This window comes from Myotis lucifugus, unplaced genomic scaffold (assembly GCF_000147115.1).
Source record: "Myotis lucifugus unplaced genomic scaffold, Myoluc2.0 scaffold_46, whole genome shotgun sequence".
NCBI classification, from domain to species: Eukaryota; Metazoa; Chordata; class Mammalia; order Chiroptera; family Vespertilionidae; genus Myotis; species Myotis lucifugus.
This window is the reverse complement of record NW_005871094.1, coordinates 3240712-3259999: the sequence shown is the minus strand read 5'-3', so window position 1 is coordinate 3259999 and position 19288 is coordinate 3240712. Positions and strand designations below refer to the sequence as shown.

General features: G+C 45.5%; 1 protein-coding gene across 1 annotated transcript in view; it reads left to right on the top strand.

Moving 5' to 3' along the window:
• EXOC4 (exocyst complex component 4) overlaps positions 1 to 18977 on the top strand; it is a 719168-nt gene extending 700191 nt beyond the window's left edge. Inside the window, exon 18 of the mRNA XM_006088330.3 lies at positions 17292 to 18977. Coding sequence (XP_006088392.3) covers positions 17292 to 17529 — 238 coding nt within the window. The 3' untranslated portion in view covers positions 17530 to 18977. The remainder of the gene's footprint in view (positions 1 to 17291) is intronic.
• The last annotated feature ends 311 nt before the right edge of the window (positions 18978 to 19288 follow it).

Genomic DNA, 19288 nt, shown 5'->3' with positions numbered 1-19288 from the left:
ATGACCTTGGTCATAGACTGGCCTGGCCAACTATGGAGCATGGTCTAGTTACCAGGTCAGCAGCGGGGTCCAGGCAGAGTGAGCTTCACTCTGCTCTCATAACTCTACTCTGGCTTGTCAGGACCCTCCCCTGGGCCCCTCCGCCATCTTCCTCTGGTTTCCATTTGTCCTGAGAGCAGCACTTGCTCAGGGCCACGGGAGGAGGATGGGTGGGCCACGTCCTGCTCGCTGTGGAGCCCACTGGGCCATATGGGAAGCACTGGGGAGGTTCACTGGGTGTTTGAAAGCACTGGGAATGTTGAGACTGATTTTGAAGGTGCAATTGTGAAGGTAATGCTCTTTCCTCCCACTTCCTCTGCAGTATTTGTGAGAAACCTGGTGGCTCAGCTTTCCAGGCCATTTTACTGCCTTTTTGCGCATCTTTTGATTTTTCCTGTTGAAGATGAACATGTGTGTGTGTGTGTGTGTGTGTGTGTGTGTGTGTGTGTGTGTGTTTTAAACTGTACCTGCTGAGATGACAGGCCATCCCACTCTTCACCTTTCTCTCTCGTCTGCCTCAGCTCCACCTTGAAGAGTCACTGTTTGCCATGAATCAGGATCTGGAAGTCAAGTGTAAAAGGACAGAAAATGCGAGACATTTCATCTTTCTCTTTACCTTAAGTTAGCAGAGCAGTCGTCACCTGGCAGCCATCATCTGCACCCCAGCTTGTCATTTCCCCCATCCATATGATACCCAGGCCAAAATATATTAATATATTCTTGCCAAATATGCACACAGCACTTTACAGTTTACATAGGACTGTCACAAATATGATCTCAGTGGGTCTCTTGATTATGAGTAAACATTTTTGTCTCCCCAAGCTTGATTCTGGGTGTGAACTGTTTTCTCATGGTCCAACTTGGAGTTTTCCCAGAATGACTGGAGGTGGGGGGAGGGGGGATAGGGAAGTGTAATATGTAGACAGAATCCAGTGTGGCTGCTGTTAATCAGCCAGGGTATCTTAGTTATTTAGCCTTTGTGAGCCTCCATTGTGAGGATGAGATCAGGTACACCTGTAAAGCACCTGGCATATAGTAAGTGTTAAATAAACACTAATTTCCTTAATGAAAACATTAATTAGTGACTCTGTGGCTCAATTATATCTCTATTACTTTGTACTCACACACATAGAATTGTTCCCAACTCTAACCGACTTTCCTAGTAGGGATTATTTATTATTACTGACAACTTTTTCTTGAGATTAGTATATAGGGTTAGAGCAGTGGTTCTCAACCTTGGCTGCACATTAGAATTACCTGGGAATCTTTTTAAAATCCTGATTTCTGGGCCTCATCCTCCGGAAATTCTGTTTCTTTGTTACTAATGTTGTGGCCCCACCCCATAACAAAGAAACAGAATTTCCCGAGGATGAGGCCCAGAAATCAGGATTTTAAAAAGATTCCCAGGTGATTCTAATGTGCAGCCAAGGTTAAGAACCACTGGGTAAGAGGGAGTTCAGAGGCATTTCCTGCAAAGATGCTGGGGTCACAGGCCTACAGCAGTGTGGAGCCCGGCGAAATGCCCTGGTACTTTTCAGGGGCAGTTGGTGCGAATGCGAGCTGGTGAGAATGTTGCGTGTCTGCCAGCTTACAGACCTTATCTGAAGATGTCACAGGAGCACATGTCCTGCTGGATCAGTCTTGAAACAGCATTGGCTGCGGACAGTCAGGGAGTAACATTTGTGTAACAGCCTTACTGAGGTGTCATTTACATGCTATAAACATTAACCCTTTAAAGAATGTGATTCATTGTTTTTTTCCTGTAGTCAGAAAGTTGTGCAGCCATCATCACTAGCTGACTTTCGAACATTTTCATCACTCCCCAGAAAGAAACCCTACCTCCATTAGCAGTCACTCCCCGTCCCCCCCACCCCCGCCCCCCTCCACCCATGCACATTCTGTGTCTGTGCTTTCTGGATATAGCATGTAAATGGAATCATACAACATGTGGTCTTCGTGTCTAGATTCTTTTAGCTGGTGTAATGTTTTTGAGTTACATATAATGTTAGGGTATGAGACTGAGTTTTATATATATATATATACATGTGCCCATCCCATCACCTGGCCTACTGCTTGCTTTTTCATTTTATCTTTCTTTTGTGTTTTTCTGGAGGCGGGATTAGGAGGAGAAAGTAATATGTTTTTACTGAAGCATAGCATACATACAGGAACGGTACAAATCTTAACTATGCATCTTGATCGCCGTCACCCAGATAAACGTATGTAAAATATGACAACCCCCCCCCAGAAGCCTCGTTGGGCCCCCTTCCTAGTCATTTCCCCAAACCCAGCAACTTCCAGATTTCATTTCATTTCATTTGGCTGAGCTGGTTTCCCTGGCACCACGTGCGGCACGCGGTCTCCCAGCATTAATCCTGCTTCTGATTCCCACAGACCTTTCCCCAGCGCTGCGCCTCAGTCACTGCTGCTGTTCCCGTGGGAAGTCCAGCGGCACTGACACTCTCTGGAGGCCCTCGCTGTGCCCCCTGTGTCCGCCCTGTCCGGGCCACGTGACCCCAGGCCTGTGCTCACCTGGGTCTCCAGCTTCCCTGCCAGTCAGCAGGGCTCCCTCAGCACCGGCTCTAAGGGAAGCAGCTCAATTGGCTGAAAAAGCATCCCCCTTCCCAGGTGCACTCTGTGGCAGACCTGGAGCTCCAAAGCCAGGTTTTGAGGGGAAACTCCATTCACACTCACCTGCTGGGCGGCCCATGGATTTTGCCCCCATCAGAAGCGTGTGCTTCTCGTGAAATCTCATGTGTTCGCTTCCCTTCAAAAAAAAATAAAAAATAAATCTCTTCTTCAAGAATTAAGGTTTCCTTTTAAATTCACTTTTTGGTCTTTCAAAATCTTTCATTTCTGTGTGGTCCGGAGCTATAGGTTAGCATTAGCATTTAAATAGAGGCATTAAAGACCTTCTCTCATAAGTTGCCCTTTCAAATCCAATACTTTCCTCTTTCTAAAAAAAGGATGCAAATGCTATATATATTTTCCCATTAAAGGCCTTTTCTCTACATATAGACTTAGGAGAGCAGCATTGCTGTGTCTCTGTACTAGTCTTTTTATATGGAAAGGGCCATTTTAAAAAAATTGCTATTCTGTCCCTCATCCCCCATTTTCTCTGACTCACAGAATGTATTTTCCTGTGGTTAATTTTACCCTGTTACATCTCATTTTCCTCCAGATACCCTCCCCGGACTTAAATCTGATGCTAAACTTAAGGATCTGCTGTTAAGTTCTCGCTATGTGGTATGGAATTCCCAGAAGCTCCCATAACTAGTGAAGAATCCAAGGAGCCAGGGTTTAATCCCATGTCAATCACATGACACTGTGGCCTTCTTCTCAGACTCTCTATTTATCTGCCAAACTAAGGTCATCAAGCCACTGTGTGTGCTTGTCAAGAGATTAAACAAGATAGTGATGGTACTCCTCACTTATAATTTTATATACGAGTACAGTTATGTGCATCTTAGGTCCTCCTCCCCCACGTTTCACCAGACCAGTGGAGGGATAGGGATGGCGGTGCCTCTGGGTAAAAGGTGTGCCTCCTGCTCTCCTCTGTTCCCACTGCCAGCCTTCCCTGTCCTCTCAGCCTTGTCTTAGTCCAGCTGTGCGTGTTGCAATAGTCCCACGGCCCTGTTGATAGAAGGTACTAGAGGTGACAGCCTCGACATGTTTTTCTGCTGAGATGTTGGCACCCTTCTCTCTCTTTGAGGTTGACTTTGTCCAGCTTGGGATCATGGAGTGGTGAGGAAACCTAAAGAATGACATGCTCTGACAGGAGAAGCTGAGCGACAAGGAGAAGCTGGGCGGTCCGACAGCCTGAAGGCGCTCCTGCTTCTCAGACTGTGTCCTCCACCCTGTGCGGGAGGGGTCTCTACATCACACATGGCCTCATGGCCGACTTCTCTCTAAAACCCTCTGTCTTCAGATTCCTCCACATCAATTACAGAATTATTCCCAAGTGCCAGGGTGTCAGCTGTTCTCATCCCCGGGAAAGTTAGGGAAATAATGACCGTGTAGTAAGTTTGTGAGTTTCTCATAAAAGAAAGCATGGACCTTTAGTTCTGAGATTATTTCTTTTCTACTTGAGGAGTCTTAAAGTATCTTCTTTCATTAAAGCCTGGTAATAATAGATCATTGTTTTGTCTTACCACCCAGGCAAATGCAAGGCTGACAACTCTAAGCAGTCTCGCCCCCCACCCCTCTTCCACCTCGCATGGAAGCCCACAGCCTCGGGCCTGACAGCAGGCCCACCGAGAGCTGGAGCATTTACCTTACTAGCTCCAGTTCCTCCTCCCCTCTCACTTGCACTCCAGTGAGAAGTAAACCATTTGCAATTCCCCCCAAAACTACATTCTTCCTACTTCGCCACACACTTCACACATCCCATTTTCTTTACTCGAGTACTTTCTTTCTCTCATGTTCGCCTCATCATGAATGTCTCCTCCACAAAGTCTTCCCCGATTGCTCTAGTGCATAGCCCCTCCTGTTGGTGGTCTCAGAGTCTCATTTGTACCTTTATTAAGCTGCTGTCACATTGCTGCAATTGCACGGCTCCTGCCACACCAGACTCTACCTCCAGAGAGCAAGGACTAGGTTTTACTAGCGTCTATATCCACAGTACCTACGATATACTCCCTGTTGCATAATTGATGCTTAAATATTTGTTGAGCAAATAAACACATAGAAAAAGAATTTTTAAAGGCACTATTTAAGCACAGAGGATGCTGCAGAGAGTCATAAGACAGAGTCTTTTTCGTCAAGAAGGCTGCGATCTGGGAGAAGTTAATAAATATATGTTATGGTACATCCATACAGTTGAATTCTCTGCAGCCATTAAGAATAAGTCAAGTCGATGTGGACTGAAATGGAACCATCTCTAAGATCTAGTGTTCAGTGGAAAACGCAAAGTGCAGTGGAGCGTGTAAACACCATTTCTCTTTACATGCTGTGTGTGTGGGGGGGACGTGCTGTGCTTGTGTAGGTATACAATGTATTTGGAAGGACATCTAGACACTGGGGACAGCAGACAGGAGTGGGAGAGAGACTTTGCACTGTTTACCTTATGTTTTATTTTGTTTTGTTTTGTTTGCTTATTTATCAAATATATTTAACAAATATATAAAATATATTAGGTACCAGGCATTGTTCTAAGCACTTTATAGATATTAACTCATTTACTCCTCCTAGCAACCCTATGAATAGGTACTATCAATATCCTCATTTTATGGATAGGAAACAGGACCAAAAAAGTCAAGTAACTTTTCCAAGTTTATGTAAGTAATAACTTACCTATACCTTTCTTTATTGTATCACCGTGTCAAAAATAATTTTTTTAAAAAACCGGACACTTCTCTGAATGACACATGTTAAGGGTGACCCATGCAGTAAGTAACGGTAGAGAGAAGGGCTCAGATAGCTCATAGAGGACAGAGGGTTTCAGGAATCTTGAAGGTTGTTGGGTTTTGGATACACAGACACAGAATGTTCGAGGAACCGTGAGTAGCTCAGTTTGGCTTAAATAGCAGGTTGATGCAGGGGGAAAGTGGGAGGAAAGGTGGACTGGGGGCCAGATCTTTAAAAGGCCTTGGGTATCAGAGTCTGGGCTTAACCCCATTAGCACTAGTAAACACACAGGTTGTGGTTGTGGCTCATGTTAAACTGGAACTTGGCCTGGGAGGAGTTAATGCTTGTGTGAGACCGAATTAGGCGACTGTTGTAATAGCCCAATGAGCAGTGATTAAGATCTGTGATGCTGGAGTGGAAAGAAGAAATGAACAAAAGATGCTATAATGATAGACCTGGGGATCATCATCAAAGGAGGTGGAAGAGCAGAAACTCAAAAGTGAGCTTATTTACATAATAGACACTCACACAGCACGTACTCATTCCAGCCACGGTTCTTCATCATCTGATCCTTTTAACACCCCCATGTTACTATTTTGAGGTTTTGCAAACTACACTTCTGTTAAGCAAAATTTGGAAGTCAGGGGGGCTACCTGATAAGGCATCTGGTAAAAATGTCTGCAAATCGGAAAAAATGAAGCTTTGATCTATTAAGAGACCAGATATATATATAATTGATTTCAGAGAGGAAGGGAGAGGGAGAAAGAGATAGGAACACCAATGATGAGAGAGAATCATTGATCGGTTGCCTCCTGCATGCCCCCCGCTGGGGATTGAGCCCACAACCCAGGCATGTGCCCTTGACCGGAATCGACCCAGGACCCTTCAGTCTGCAGGCTGATGTTCTATCCACTGAGGCAAACCGGATAAGAGACCAGATCTTAAGAGAGAAAGAGAAGACATCTCATGTACAGAGAAGACTTTTGGAAGCAAAGAAAAGACAGAGGGCCAGCGCTGGCTGGCAGGAATGCCCTCAGTGGGCAGACAGGGGAGGGGCCAGTGAAAAACCAAAGTTGCTGTGGGAGCTGGGAGGGGCCTAAATGCGAGCTGACTTTAGGATGGAGAACTGTGGGGGTGGGGGGGGCGGGGCGGGAAATAGTGCTAAGCAAAGGCCATTGTGTTTTTGCACTAGGGTGTCATTGGTGACCTTTATAAATATAATTTCAGACAGAATGGCGGCTTTCGGGCATAAAAATGATTTTCTAGAAATCAACAATGAAAGAAGAAAAGAAACAATGAGAGGGAGGAGTGCAAGGTTTGGGGTCAGTTGTTTGGCTTTGTTTTGTTTTCAGGGGTAGATACCAGACACAGGAATTGAAACAAACAAACAAAAAAACCCAGCAGGGTCCTAAAAGCATTGGGAGGCATTGGGATCAAAGGCATAGGGTTAATCTTAGGAAAAGAAAGAAAATGAACCTTTCTTCCAAGTGGAGAGGGAAGGATTGATAAAAACCATTGCAGTGTAGGGGAAATGATACCCCATACAGTTGTGAAGGAAGAAATAGCACAGAGGTGGCCGGTAACGAGTACAAGACCAGTGAGCTGTTCTCCTTTCCATTGTTACATAGCAAGTGTCCTGCCGATCGTTAGCTTTCATCCTCAGACCTAACCTGTAAGTGGTATTATTCATCTCATGGGGTAAATGAGGAAGCTGCAGTCCAGACAGGCCAAGAAACAGCCAAGGTCTCATGTCTGTTTTCACCAGAGGAAAGATGAGCGGAGGATTGCAGATCCTCAGTCAGAAATGCATCTCTCCCTCCGTGCTCCCCTAGTCGAGGCGCCCCACACCTCCTGCTCAGAACAGCACCAGAGTACTGTGGCCCTTACACGGAGCCGCTGTTAGCCATAGTTCCTCCCTTCCAGCGTCAAAGAATCAGATTACTGTTTGCATTGTGCCACTCAGCGAGATTTACTGACTGTTGGCTCTTTCATTCATTCATTCATTCATTCATTCCTTTTGATTTATTCAACACCACTCAGGGCCCTGTTCTCAGGCCAGCGGGTAGGGGGAGTGACAGAGTCCAGCCCTTCTCTACGAAGGGGTGGGGCAGACACTTATTTGTGTAATAAACACTCTATTGCAGCCACTGTTCATCATCTAATCCTTATAACAACCCCCCCCCCGTTACTGTTTCCTTTCTCAAATGAAAATAAGGCACAGAGAGATGAATACATAGCCCACAATCACACCAATAGTCAGAGTCCAGCCCCTGGTTCCCAAATCCAGGCTCTTAGCTAACCACTGCATTACCCCGCATCTCTAGCTTTATACATACTACTATACTTATCAAATATGTACTTTATACTTAAAAAATATATCTTAAGATATTTTTGGAAAGATACATTTTTAGATGGAGGTGAGAGCTAAAAACAAAAGTAAAACTCAGAAAAGGGACAGAGCTTGATGACAAAGGGCAGGTATCATCTATAATAATAAAAGGGTAATATGCTAATTAGACTGGACGTCTTCTGGATGTCATTCCTGATGTCCTTCCTGACCAAGCCGGGGCCCGAGAGAAGCCAGCCCGGGTCCTGGGTGCCTGCGGGCAGCCAGAGGAGGGAAGCCCGGGTCCCGGGTGCCGGAGGGAAGCAGGTGCCGGCAGCCAGGGGAAGGAAGGCCTGCTCTTGCATGAATTTTCATGCATAGGGCCTCTAGTTTTAGATAAGGTGGTCAGGGAAAACCTCTCCCTCCCAATGCCCTCACTTACAGATAAGCTGACATTTGAGCAAAAACTGGACTGAATCTCTTTTATGCTTCTATTTTCCTCCAACCTTCTGTCCTTTTAATCCCATTTGGCACTCTTTTCTGATTTCCTTTCGAATGGCTTACGGGAGAAAGCCATCCACAACTATGAAGTACAAGAACAGAGATGGTCATCACCTCCTTGTCCTGTAACCAGCAGTGTTTTTCACAGGAAGTAAGAAAATGCTCTGGGGACATCCCTCTACCTCACACACATACACCCTCATGGACCATGTTTACCAGTGCTGTTCTAAGCTTCTCCCAGCCATGGGATATAGGAGGTTGGAATTTCTTCCACACAAATGCACTTGGGCTGCTCTGGGGTCCTTACAGTATTTGTCTTTCTTTTTCACTATTCACGGCCTTTCCCCATTGGGTAACATATGCAGCTTCCAGCACTCTGCATGTTTTTGCACGTTAATTAAGGTGTTCAGTGAGGTCAGTTATAAGCTAGTGTCCTCAGCATTCACCAGCTGCTTTCTCTTCTGAATGAATTGGTTTGCCTTTATCACTACCCTTTGTTTGTTTTTCAGCCCATGTCATATCAGGGGTAGCCATTCAGACTAAATTCATTTTGCTAGTAATATTTTTAGAGGCACTGTACAAAATGACTCACTGACATCCAAATATATCATCCACAGTGGTCTTTTCATCTCTCAGACTCACACGCTACCCATTGGCAGAGTGTTCGGGTCTTTAATTAAAACCTGCTGGATGCTCTACATATTTCCATTAGCTCCTTCTGATTTAATCTATCATTTTTTTTACTGACATCCTGAGTCACGTGTCCCTGGATCTCAGGTGGCTCATTTTGCAGCTTTGTTTTATTTAGATTTTTCTCTCTTTCATAAATAACCATAAAGGTTTAGTAAACATGTCGAGTTTTGCCATTGGAACCTGCTGATTTGCATATGCTCACACTTTTCTAATCTGCTGATTTTTTGGTTTCTCTGCCAAAATCATTTCATTTCTGTCCCTTCAGTCCTAAAAGATATGGTCTCTTGCCTCAGCAAAGTAGAGAAATCTCTTAGAACAAACAAGAGACATGGATTAGGGTTTCTAACTAGACCAAAAGGTCAGGAGTCGGGTTTGACTAACTCAGCCAACTAATGGCTGAATAGCAAGCAGTCTTTGCATCTAGCACCCCTGGCAGTGATAATCACTTGCAGTGAACTATTCATCAACCCCATCCAGTCCTTGGCTTCACACATTTGTGAGCTGCTGGCCAGAGGCAGAGTCAGTGGCACAAGAATAGAACGAACTGGCACCTACCAGAATCAGCCCTCACCCTGACCTCATTGGCATGATACTTTAATGGTCAGGTTTTCCATCAAAGCCATGCAGTCCATACCTGTCTCCCCAATCACAGGTGGAGAAGGATCTCCATATTGTAAACACAGAAACCCAATACTGTCACCCCTTCACCTCTCCATCCTGTCACTCACTCTGCGAGTCACCTAGAGCAGCGAGCTTGGGTCTGCACCTTCTCCAGGGCCCTCCGACTCTTTGGGGGTAGTATGGGTGGGCAGGCTGGCTAGTAACCCCCATATTTACCTTACTTTCCATGAAAGCATTGGCCTAGTCCCTCAGATACCTTTGATCTGGGCCTTGATTGGATTTTTTTTTAAGTGTAGATAAAAGAAGCTTCTTGCAACAAAGACTATACCTTTCTGCATTATATTAGCATTTAAAATGCTATTAGAGCTCCCTAAACACTAGTAATAATATTAGGTTGTCCTTTGAAAAAATTCTTTGCATTATTTATTGATAATTCCACTTCAATTTTTAATTGATTTTAGAAAGAGGAAGGGAGAGGGAGAGAGATGGGGAAACATCAACGTGAGAGAGAAACATTGATCAGTCGCCTTCTGTTTGCTCCCTGACTGGGGATCAAACCCAAAACCCAAGTATGTGCCCTGACCGGGAATCAAACTGGCAACCCTTCGGTGCATAGGACGACACTCAACCAACTGAGCCACACCAGCCAGACAATAATTCCATTTCATTACTTCACACTGAAAAACCATAGGGCATCTGAATTATTTTTATTCAGCATATCTCAGCAGTTGTTTCCCAGATCACTAATCTGAGAATATATAGTTTAGCAGATAATATCCAATAAGGGCCATGTGCTAATTGGTAAAAATCATGTAGCTTTGAGGCCACCAAACTGCATAATCCGAGGTCCTTTTATCAACCTGTGCTATTAGATAATTTGTGTTTTATTTTAATGGAAAAGACTCTAAAGTGATATTTAGCACAGAACAGCTCTCCTTAACCAACCTGGACTCACCCTTTAATAATCAAAAGAACATTTACAGGAATATGAGACAAACGCAATTATGAAAGTAAAACGAAGGACCTAAATAAAAAAATCACAGAACAAGAGGGTAATTCTATTCACTCTTTCATATTTCATTATTTGATAACATCAGAAGATGAATCCATCAGAATTGCTTTGGCAAGTGCAAACAGAAATGTGCCTGATCAATATTTATTAAAACCTTCAAAATGGAGGAGAAGTTGAGCAGACTTCTTAATAGACAGAATAATTATTCATACAATTGGAGTTTGACCAAAGGCAGTGCCCAGACCAGTGAGACACAGTTTTAATTGTGCTGAATTAAAATGCAGATCTTCTCCCAGCCCTGTTGTAGAAAACTTAATTTAAAAAATTATCTGATGCAGCAGAGAGTGACTATGGATCCTGGCATTGTTGAAGAGGAAATTTCAACCATAGTTCTTTATAAATGTAGGATGTGTTCCAGAGGTGGGGAGCAGAGTTTGAAGCTAAGGGAGCAAAAAGCAATGTTTCCCCTTTTCAGCAAGTGTTACTGAGCTTGGGAGAGGTCACCATCTCCAGGGGTGGGTCTCAGAGGAATTCCTTGGTGTCGAGTGATTGTGGGTGTGTGTTTTAAGAGAAATAAGGCAAGGCTGTGGCTGCAGCTAGGAAAGATACCAGGATGCGTTCCCAGCAGGGCTGAGCCCCGCTGCTTTAACTGTTAGTGTCTTCCCAGGCGAGACACCCCCATCCTGCTGCAGCGTGGGGAGTGTCAGAACCAGGCCAGTCGGTGACTGCCACTTAAGCACAGTGCCACTGACCAAGGGCCCTGGTGTGTGTGTGTGTGTGTGTGTGTGTGTGAAGAAAATAGGGGTAAATGGCATGGAGGAAGCCCGTGCCAGCCTTCCAGAGACACTCCCAGCTCTCTTCACCTCCGGGATGATCTCTGCCAGGGGAGGGAATTTCATACTGATGCTTCTAAAGGCCATACTTCACTTTTCTTCTGGAGTGGCCTGGTCAGAACAAAACCCTGCCCCACCTGTTGTCAGGAGTGTTAGAATCGAGCCCAGTATAGCATCTAAATCTAATTCTGCCCCCAACTCTCTAAAAATGCTCTCCCTTTTCTCTGTCTTAGTTTTCTCATTCCTAAAATGAAAGTAACTTCAACTATTTCAGATTAAGACTTTCAGTCTTGTCTCTAAGAAACTCTAAGCTCTTCGAAGGGGAAGGCAAATGAGAGCAATCACATTATCTTTTTCCATAAACGAATGTATTCCGTCACACGGGACTGCCATCCAGGTTATCTGTGGTCTGGGAGGCGCCGTGAGCTAAGTTTCCACTGGTTCAGAATGTTTTCAAGTCCACCGCTACAGCATCTTGCAGTCACGGCTCGGGGAAATCAGCACCGATAATTCTGGTGGAAGCCCACGATTTTAAAGGACCAAGCAGAGGATGCTGTAAAGGTTTTAAAATCCAAAAATGCTGGTGCTTAAGCAGCACCTGCTCTAGCCTCTTTGTGTTTCTTGGGAAGCGGAGGTCCCAGGAGCTGATAGCATCTGCCCAAGGTCACACAACTGGTCGGGCAGTGAGAGTTCACGAAAATCTGAGTGTAGGTGGTCTCCGGAGTGTTTTTTTATTTCCCCAAGTCTTTCCACTGTAACTACCTCTCAATTATTTATGGGATGATTATCTAGCTTAAAGATTATTCAGTTCCTTTCTTTTCTCTCTTTCCATCTCCCTGCTTATTGTCATATGTACCACCGAGTGAGCAGGAAAACAGGAGTTGAATGTTTTAACTGATAATTCATTGGCACGTCTACAACTGGATTTTTATTTAAGTGTTCAGAATGCTGCAACTATTGGCTAAAAGGCACGTGAGGAGCAGCAGTTATTACTAAGCTATATTCCGGGAAATTGTTCTTTCTTTGAAACTTTAAAAAGCCAACTTCAGAGCCTAAGTCTCTCCTTGACATTAACACACTCTTTATCTCAGGAGGACTAAATGAGAAAGTCTTTACAGTGAAATCACTTAATTCTCTCCCTTCCGGGAGGAAGTAATGAGTCAGAAGGGCAGCCAGCTTTTAGAAAGAAAGGTCACGTCGTCCATTACTAGCTTGGAGGGGCAAAAAGGGAGGAGTAACGGGAGGTGACAAAATGAATGAAAAAGCCAAAAAGCTTTCCTGTGAGTTCTAAATGCTGGATTTACAAAGTGACTTCGTTATTTGGTTTAGAGCACTGAATTCCCAGATCAAGCCCACTGTTACTATAACAGCAGAGTGTGGAAGTGAATTTTGAATTGCCAAAATACTAGCTTGTATTGCCACCATACAATAGAAGGCAGAGAGTTGAGTCATTATGCGAATTTTATTAAATTCATATTTCCATAATCATACTAAAAATGAATTAGCTACACAAGTATTCTTCGAAATTAGTACTTTTGCTTTTTACAGTTTCAGATATTTCTGTATTCTGGTGGCTTTGGAGTGAGTCCAGGGTTCAAAGCCCTCCATTCGGGGGCCTCAGACAAATCACTTGCTAAAGCTCTGTTTGCTCATCTATAGATATAAAAGGCTAAGTGACCGACTGTCCATCCATCCAACCGTCTGACCAGCCGGTACATATGACATGCACTGGCAATCTATATATAGAAAAGGCTAAGTGACCGACCGGATGTCCGTCCCACCAACCGGCCGGCTGGTACATATGACGCACACTGGAAATTTAAAAATAAACATTGACTCGCACATGTGCGATACATATAAAGCTCTCGCTGGCACCAGTCGCACATGTTGACCGTGAATTTGGTTGACACTTCTATTATAGAGAAAGGGCAAATAGTGATATTAAAATATTTCTTCTAATTAATTTTCTTTCAATGTGCATGAATCGTGCACTGCGCCAATAGTCTGTAAATAATGGATGATTGGCCCTAGCTGGTTTGGCTCAATGGACAGAGCATCGGCCTGTGAACTGAAGGGTCCCAGGTTTGATTCCAGTCAAGGGCACATGTCCAGGTTGCGGGCTTGATCCCCAGTAGGGGGCGTGCAGGAGGCAGCCGATCAATGATTCTCTCTCATCATTGATGTTTCTATCTCTCTCTTCTCCCTTCCTCTCTCTGAAATCAATAAAAATATTTAAAAATAATAATAATAGATGATTGCAGTACCTACACCCAAGGGTGGATTGTGTTAATGGAACTAAAAGGTAGATATTATTATTACTATTACCATGTGCACAAGAGGGGACTTCCTCTCACAAGATGTCCCACCCATCAGGAAGACAATGGACTCCGGTTTCCAGAAGGGGACACTTGGTCCAGGTCTGGCCATTGGCCCTGTGATGTTATGGGCTATGGAGAGACTCGCTTCACAAGTCATGAGCCAAAAGGGTCTAAACCAAGCATGTCAAACTCACGGCAGCATGCAATCCCATCCCAGCAGCTAAGTCAAGTGCTGTCTACCATAAAATGTGCCTGGGAAGCCAGGGCTGCTGTTTTAACACTTGGTGATAAAAGATCAAGCTTTCATTTTCCCCAGGCCTCAATAAGTGCTGATAAATTATTTATCCCAGTTGGTTTGCGTGATTTCATTTCAGCATGGCAGTGTTTATCATAGAAGCTCATTCTAATTGTGTAGTTTGGGGCACTTTCCTATTTTCTCCTCAGGGCACCTTGTGGCACCCTTTCTCCACCTCCCCACTGCTGGGCTGATTTAGTACTATTTGCGACTGGGTACTATTCTGAAAGATGGATGCATTTCATTCTGTCTTTAAATATTTATGTTTCTTTATGATCTAATATATCATCATGGTTATGGGGAGTTTTTTCCCCTAACTACAGAAAATACACCATCAGTTACCTGTCAATTTTGTTTAATAACTCAGCTTCGCGATTCCGGGGCGCTGTTTATCCGAGGCTCCTGAGGACTCTTTTAGTCTCTCAGTCCCCGCCAGAGTGTCATTCTGGGATTTATAAAGATCTTCATTGCACAGAGGATATTGCAACATGAAGGGCTTGGGTGGCATGTCCTTTATCACTCATCACACTGGGGGACCCACGACTAGAAATCCGGGCCTCTTCCTTTTGTTGTTTGCTCCCAGCGTGGAAGAGCAGTCTCTGTAGAAAACCAGCCATTCACCTCTGGAAACAATTCATCCGATTTCTTTCAAGAGAAATACAATTTCATCTGATCTGATGGGTTCAATGATACTTCTTAAGATAAATGATGAAAATATCAGCATCATAATCCAAAGAAACCCGATTCTTTTGGTTTCATCTCATTGAAAAGCATTACAACCCACTTAACTGCTTCTGTCTCCTTCCCTAATGCTATTGGTCCCTGGCTCAAGGAGATGGGCAGGGTTCTGCATCTGTTCCCACACCAAGCAGACCCTGCGCAGCCTCCTGGCTGCCTCAGAACCTTTGGGAATACGAGGAGCTGGGGAGGGGCCTCAGAGCCGGTCCTTTTCCCACGCTCCCCAGGCGCTCTGCAGTGTGGGAACCTCCAGTGTAGAACTGAAGCTACCTAGTCCCTTGGAGCTTTAAAAGAAACCCGGGCCCCAGTTCTCTCTCATTCCATCTGTAGATCTAGATTTGAACGTGTGTTCTTCCTGAGACATTTTTAAATGTGTGCTTAGTTCTACAAATGGGCAGTCCCTGGCTCACCTGTGCATGTGAGGGAACCAGAATTAGATAAGGCGGGCCTCATTTGTCCAAACGGGGAGGAAGCCAGAAGATGTGTGAAGCCACCGGGTAAATAGGATGCCTCTTCCTACAGCATTGGGTCTTTTTAAATTAGGTTGTTTTTTTTAATTATAACAGATTTGTTATGGACGGGGAGTAGGTCATGTGGATTTTATGCTTAACATGAAACTTCAAACAAGTTTCTGACTTGAGCCGGTACTGGGCCCCAGACCTCTGGCGGTGAGAAAGCACACGCCCCTTCTCTCAGCAGTGCCTCTGTCTGCATTCAAGGTTATCCTTGAGCATTGATTCCTGAATACGTGGGTCCGGGAGGTTAAACTGAACACCCATTTGAAACCACTACAGAGAACCGGCCCCAAGAGGACGCTGCACAAGGATGTTGAACGAGTTGCTGCCAGGAGTCACTCAGGCACTTGCCGTCTAAGATGAGCACTTTCCATTCCAGCCACTCTTGAGGGCATAGTCACAAAGGAGAATTCCTTACCCTATTTGTTTTTAAACAGAGTATTTTATTTAGAACAGGAGGTTGGCAGAGCAGGAAAAGGAAATAGCCCTGTGAAGACACCAGGGCTCTCACTGACCCGGCTCATTGTACCGGCAATTCGTAAAGCATTCTTGAGCTTATGGAACCCCAGAGGGCTTCCTTGCCCCAGGAGGGCTTAGTTCTCCCTAGGACACCCATTTTTTCAAGCTTCTGCTGATGAAGAAGAAACAAATCCAAGGCCCCAAGCCCAGGAGTGAAGATTTCTGAGCAGGGGGTCCTGATAGACCCACAAGATCCCTTCAACCCTGAGGTTCCTTGAACCCGCTACCTTGGTCTGTCCCCTCAGTCCTGGCCAAGTCCCCGCCCCGACCACTTTGCGTACCATCTCATTAATCGTCCAGAAGATGGACTGGGAGTGGCGCCTCTGCTCTCCACAGTGGGGCCTTGGGAATGGGGAGGGGCCCTTTATCGACTCTACTAGCCTGATGTCAGACTCTTCTCTACCTTTTGACTTTCTGTCTTTTCCTGCGACTCCCCGTCATTCAGCCACACTTCGCAGGCTACCCAGGCCCCCGGCCCTGCCTTTGCTCATGCTCTTCTCTTTCCCCTTAATCTAGAATTTGCTCCCTGTAAACCCTGCCTGGCAGGGTCCTACCCCATGCAGACTTCCTGGATTCTTCACCCGCCCCTCAGCGAGATGTGATTTCCCCTTCCTCAGGCACTAACACCTCCTCGTGGCACTTGGCATGCTCTTCTTGGCTGTGTCCTTGAAGACAGAGTATCGGACTGAGAGTCAGAAACCCAGGTTCCTATCCCGGCACAGTCACTCGCTGTCTCTGACATGGGCAAGCCCCCTAACTCCTCCGTGCTTTCAGTTTCCTTATCTGAGAAAGGGGATAATCACAGCTCATAGGTGCAGCGAAGGGAAATGACCGTACGTGGAAATGAACTTGTCAGCAAAAATGCAGTGATTATTTCTCTGCTTCTCATTACCTTTCCTACTTGTCTCTGAGCCATTTGAGGAAAGAGACCATGGCTTGCTCATCATTGTATACGATTGCCATTATTGCATTGCTGTTAATACATTATTGTTATGATATTTCTAACGGTTAATGTTTATGGAGCTTGTGTAATTGTGTTGGGCACCATTCTAGGTGCTTTATATAGATTGATTAATTTTTCCAATAATCCTAAGAGGTAGGTACTATTATTATCCCACTTTTAGAGGAGAAAACCAAGCATTGCACAGAGCCTGCAATGAGTGAAGAATTGAATGAGACAGACACTGTTGGCATTGCCCACCCAATGATTGTTTTTCTCCCTCTTGGTTTTGTGCCCTGCTTTTCTTTCTTTGGAGGTAAATGCACAATAGGAGGAAGTCTTGATTGAACTCTGAAAGACATGAGATCTCCTAGGGCTTCCTATTGTCATGAAGAGGCCCAGTGAGTTCCAAGCGGACAGAAATCGGGTCTGTCTCGTTATCTATCATACTCCTAGGGCCCAGAACAACACCCAGTGATTAACCAATGTTCAGTGAATAAATAAACCAAGTCATTTATAAACAGCAGATCCATGACCACTAAAGCCACACGGATCGCTCAGGAGATGGTGAGCCGTGTTCTTCTTCCTCCCTCAGGCAGTACTACGAGATGCTGTACAACACGGCTGACGAGCTCCTGAACCTGGTGGTGGACCAGGGCGTGAAGTACACGGAGCTGGAGTACATCCATGCCCTGACCTTGCTGCACCGCAGCCAGACGGGCGTGGGAGACCAGACCACCCAGAACACGAGGCTGCAGCGGCTCAAGGAGATCATCTGTGAGCAGGCCGCCATCAAGCAGGCCACCAAGGATAAGAAGATAACCACGGTGTAGCGGGGGCTGGAGGGGGGGTACTGCGTGGGGTCAGGGGTGGGGGATGGTCACTTCTGGTTATTTAGTCAAACTTATACTTACTTTTTTCTTTGGCATGTTATTTGGTATATTCTGAGCTGACGTCATGGAGAGATGCTTTAGTGGAGAGAAGGTGTAAGGATTATTTTCCTCTTCAGTTTTGGCTTTTCATATACACTCCAAAGGGAGTTTGCAGTACAGAATGTTTTGATTTAACATCTACTTTGATGAGGTCGATTCCAAAGGGACTTGGGTGGGACCGAGAGGAAGGTTGTGTCAATGGGACTCTGAGAAAATAAATGCACGAGTTACTACTGCCCAGCAGTCTTTGGGGGCAGGCTGCTACCTAAGCCTCCGTCTCTTCCTAAATCTGCTTCACAGGTTCTCTTGCAGGAACAGTAGGGATCTTACCCTCTTGACCTTGTCAGTTTTCAGTTCAGTGAGATAAGTGCATGTGCATTGCTTTCTGTCTCAGTTGCCAAGATCAAATGAGTGGCTTCTCTGCTGGATGGAGCTCTCAGCAAACTTGCCTGAGCAGCACAGGAGCGCCTCAGGGCTGGGGGAGAGCCCTCTGTATGTTTTGTTGTTGTTGTTTGTTTTGTTTTTTTATTTCAGAGGGGAAGGGAGAGGGAGAGAGAGAAACATCAATGATGAAAGAGAATCATTGATTGGCTACCTCCTGCACGCCCTCTACTGGGGATCGAGCCTGCAACCTGGGCATGTGCCCTGACCCAGAATCGAACCGTGACCTCCTGGTTCATAGGTTGATGCTCAACCACTGAGCCTCGCCGGCCAGGCATGCCCTCTGTGTTTTATATGCAGTGGCTCGTCCACAGCTTATGAGTTGGTCTTTTACCTTTTAATTTTTATTTCTGCCATATCAAAACCAAGAGCCATCAAATTAATGACAAAAATGGCAGAATGAAAGGTGATTCAGTCGTCTTCTTGATTTTCTCCCCACACTTTCTGGGAAAATAATGGCTACAAAACTTTTCATCTCACTGGACACATTGGGTGTGAACGATGCTTAGGTGCTCATTTACCCTCCTATGAGCCCCTCGGTCTTTCTCACCTTAGGAAGTAGCCCCGTCTGCTCAGCTGAGTGCTAGGAGAGGGGCAGCTATGGCATCCCCCCTCCGTGTGCCAGCCAGCGAGTCCCTGTCTGAAATGCTCCTGAAATGCCCCTGCCACATGGCCTCACCACTGTTCCAGGGCTGCCACGTGCTCTTGGCACCCTTGGGTGATCTGTCACAGAAGAAAGAGGGGTGCTGACTGCGACACGCCTTGAACACAGGTGGGAGGGAGAGCAGCAGGGACTTTGATGCACATGGCCCTTCCTCACGCCCTAATGGTCCAGAATTTGACACCTGTTTGTACAACTTTGGTCTTGGTGGGAACAAGAGAACATTAAAGTGTTTGAGAAGCTTAAATGTGGTGTGTTGTTTTTCTTGTATTCTTTATTCAGCAAACATTTCCTGAGCCATATATGTGCCAGTGCTGGTGGGCGTGGGCTAGCTTTAGACACGAGGACACTCATCGCTTTCATAGGACAGAGCAAGAGAACCGGCTGAGCTCCCACAGCACAACCCTTGAGAGGGCCAGTAACCCAGAAACCGGGGGGCCCTCCACCTGGGGCACTGTCCCTTGCTGAGTGACCTCAGTCCTAGGAGCCCCAGATCCTCTCCGGGACCTCCTGTCTGAATATTTCCTCAGCTTGTCAGTCACTGATTTATGTTTCAGA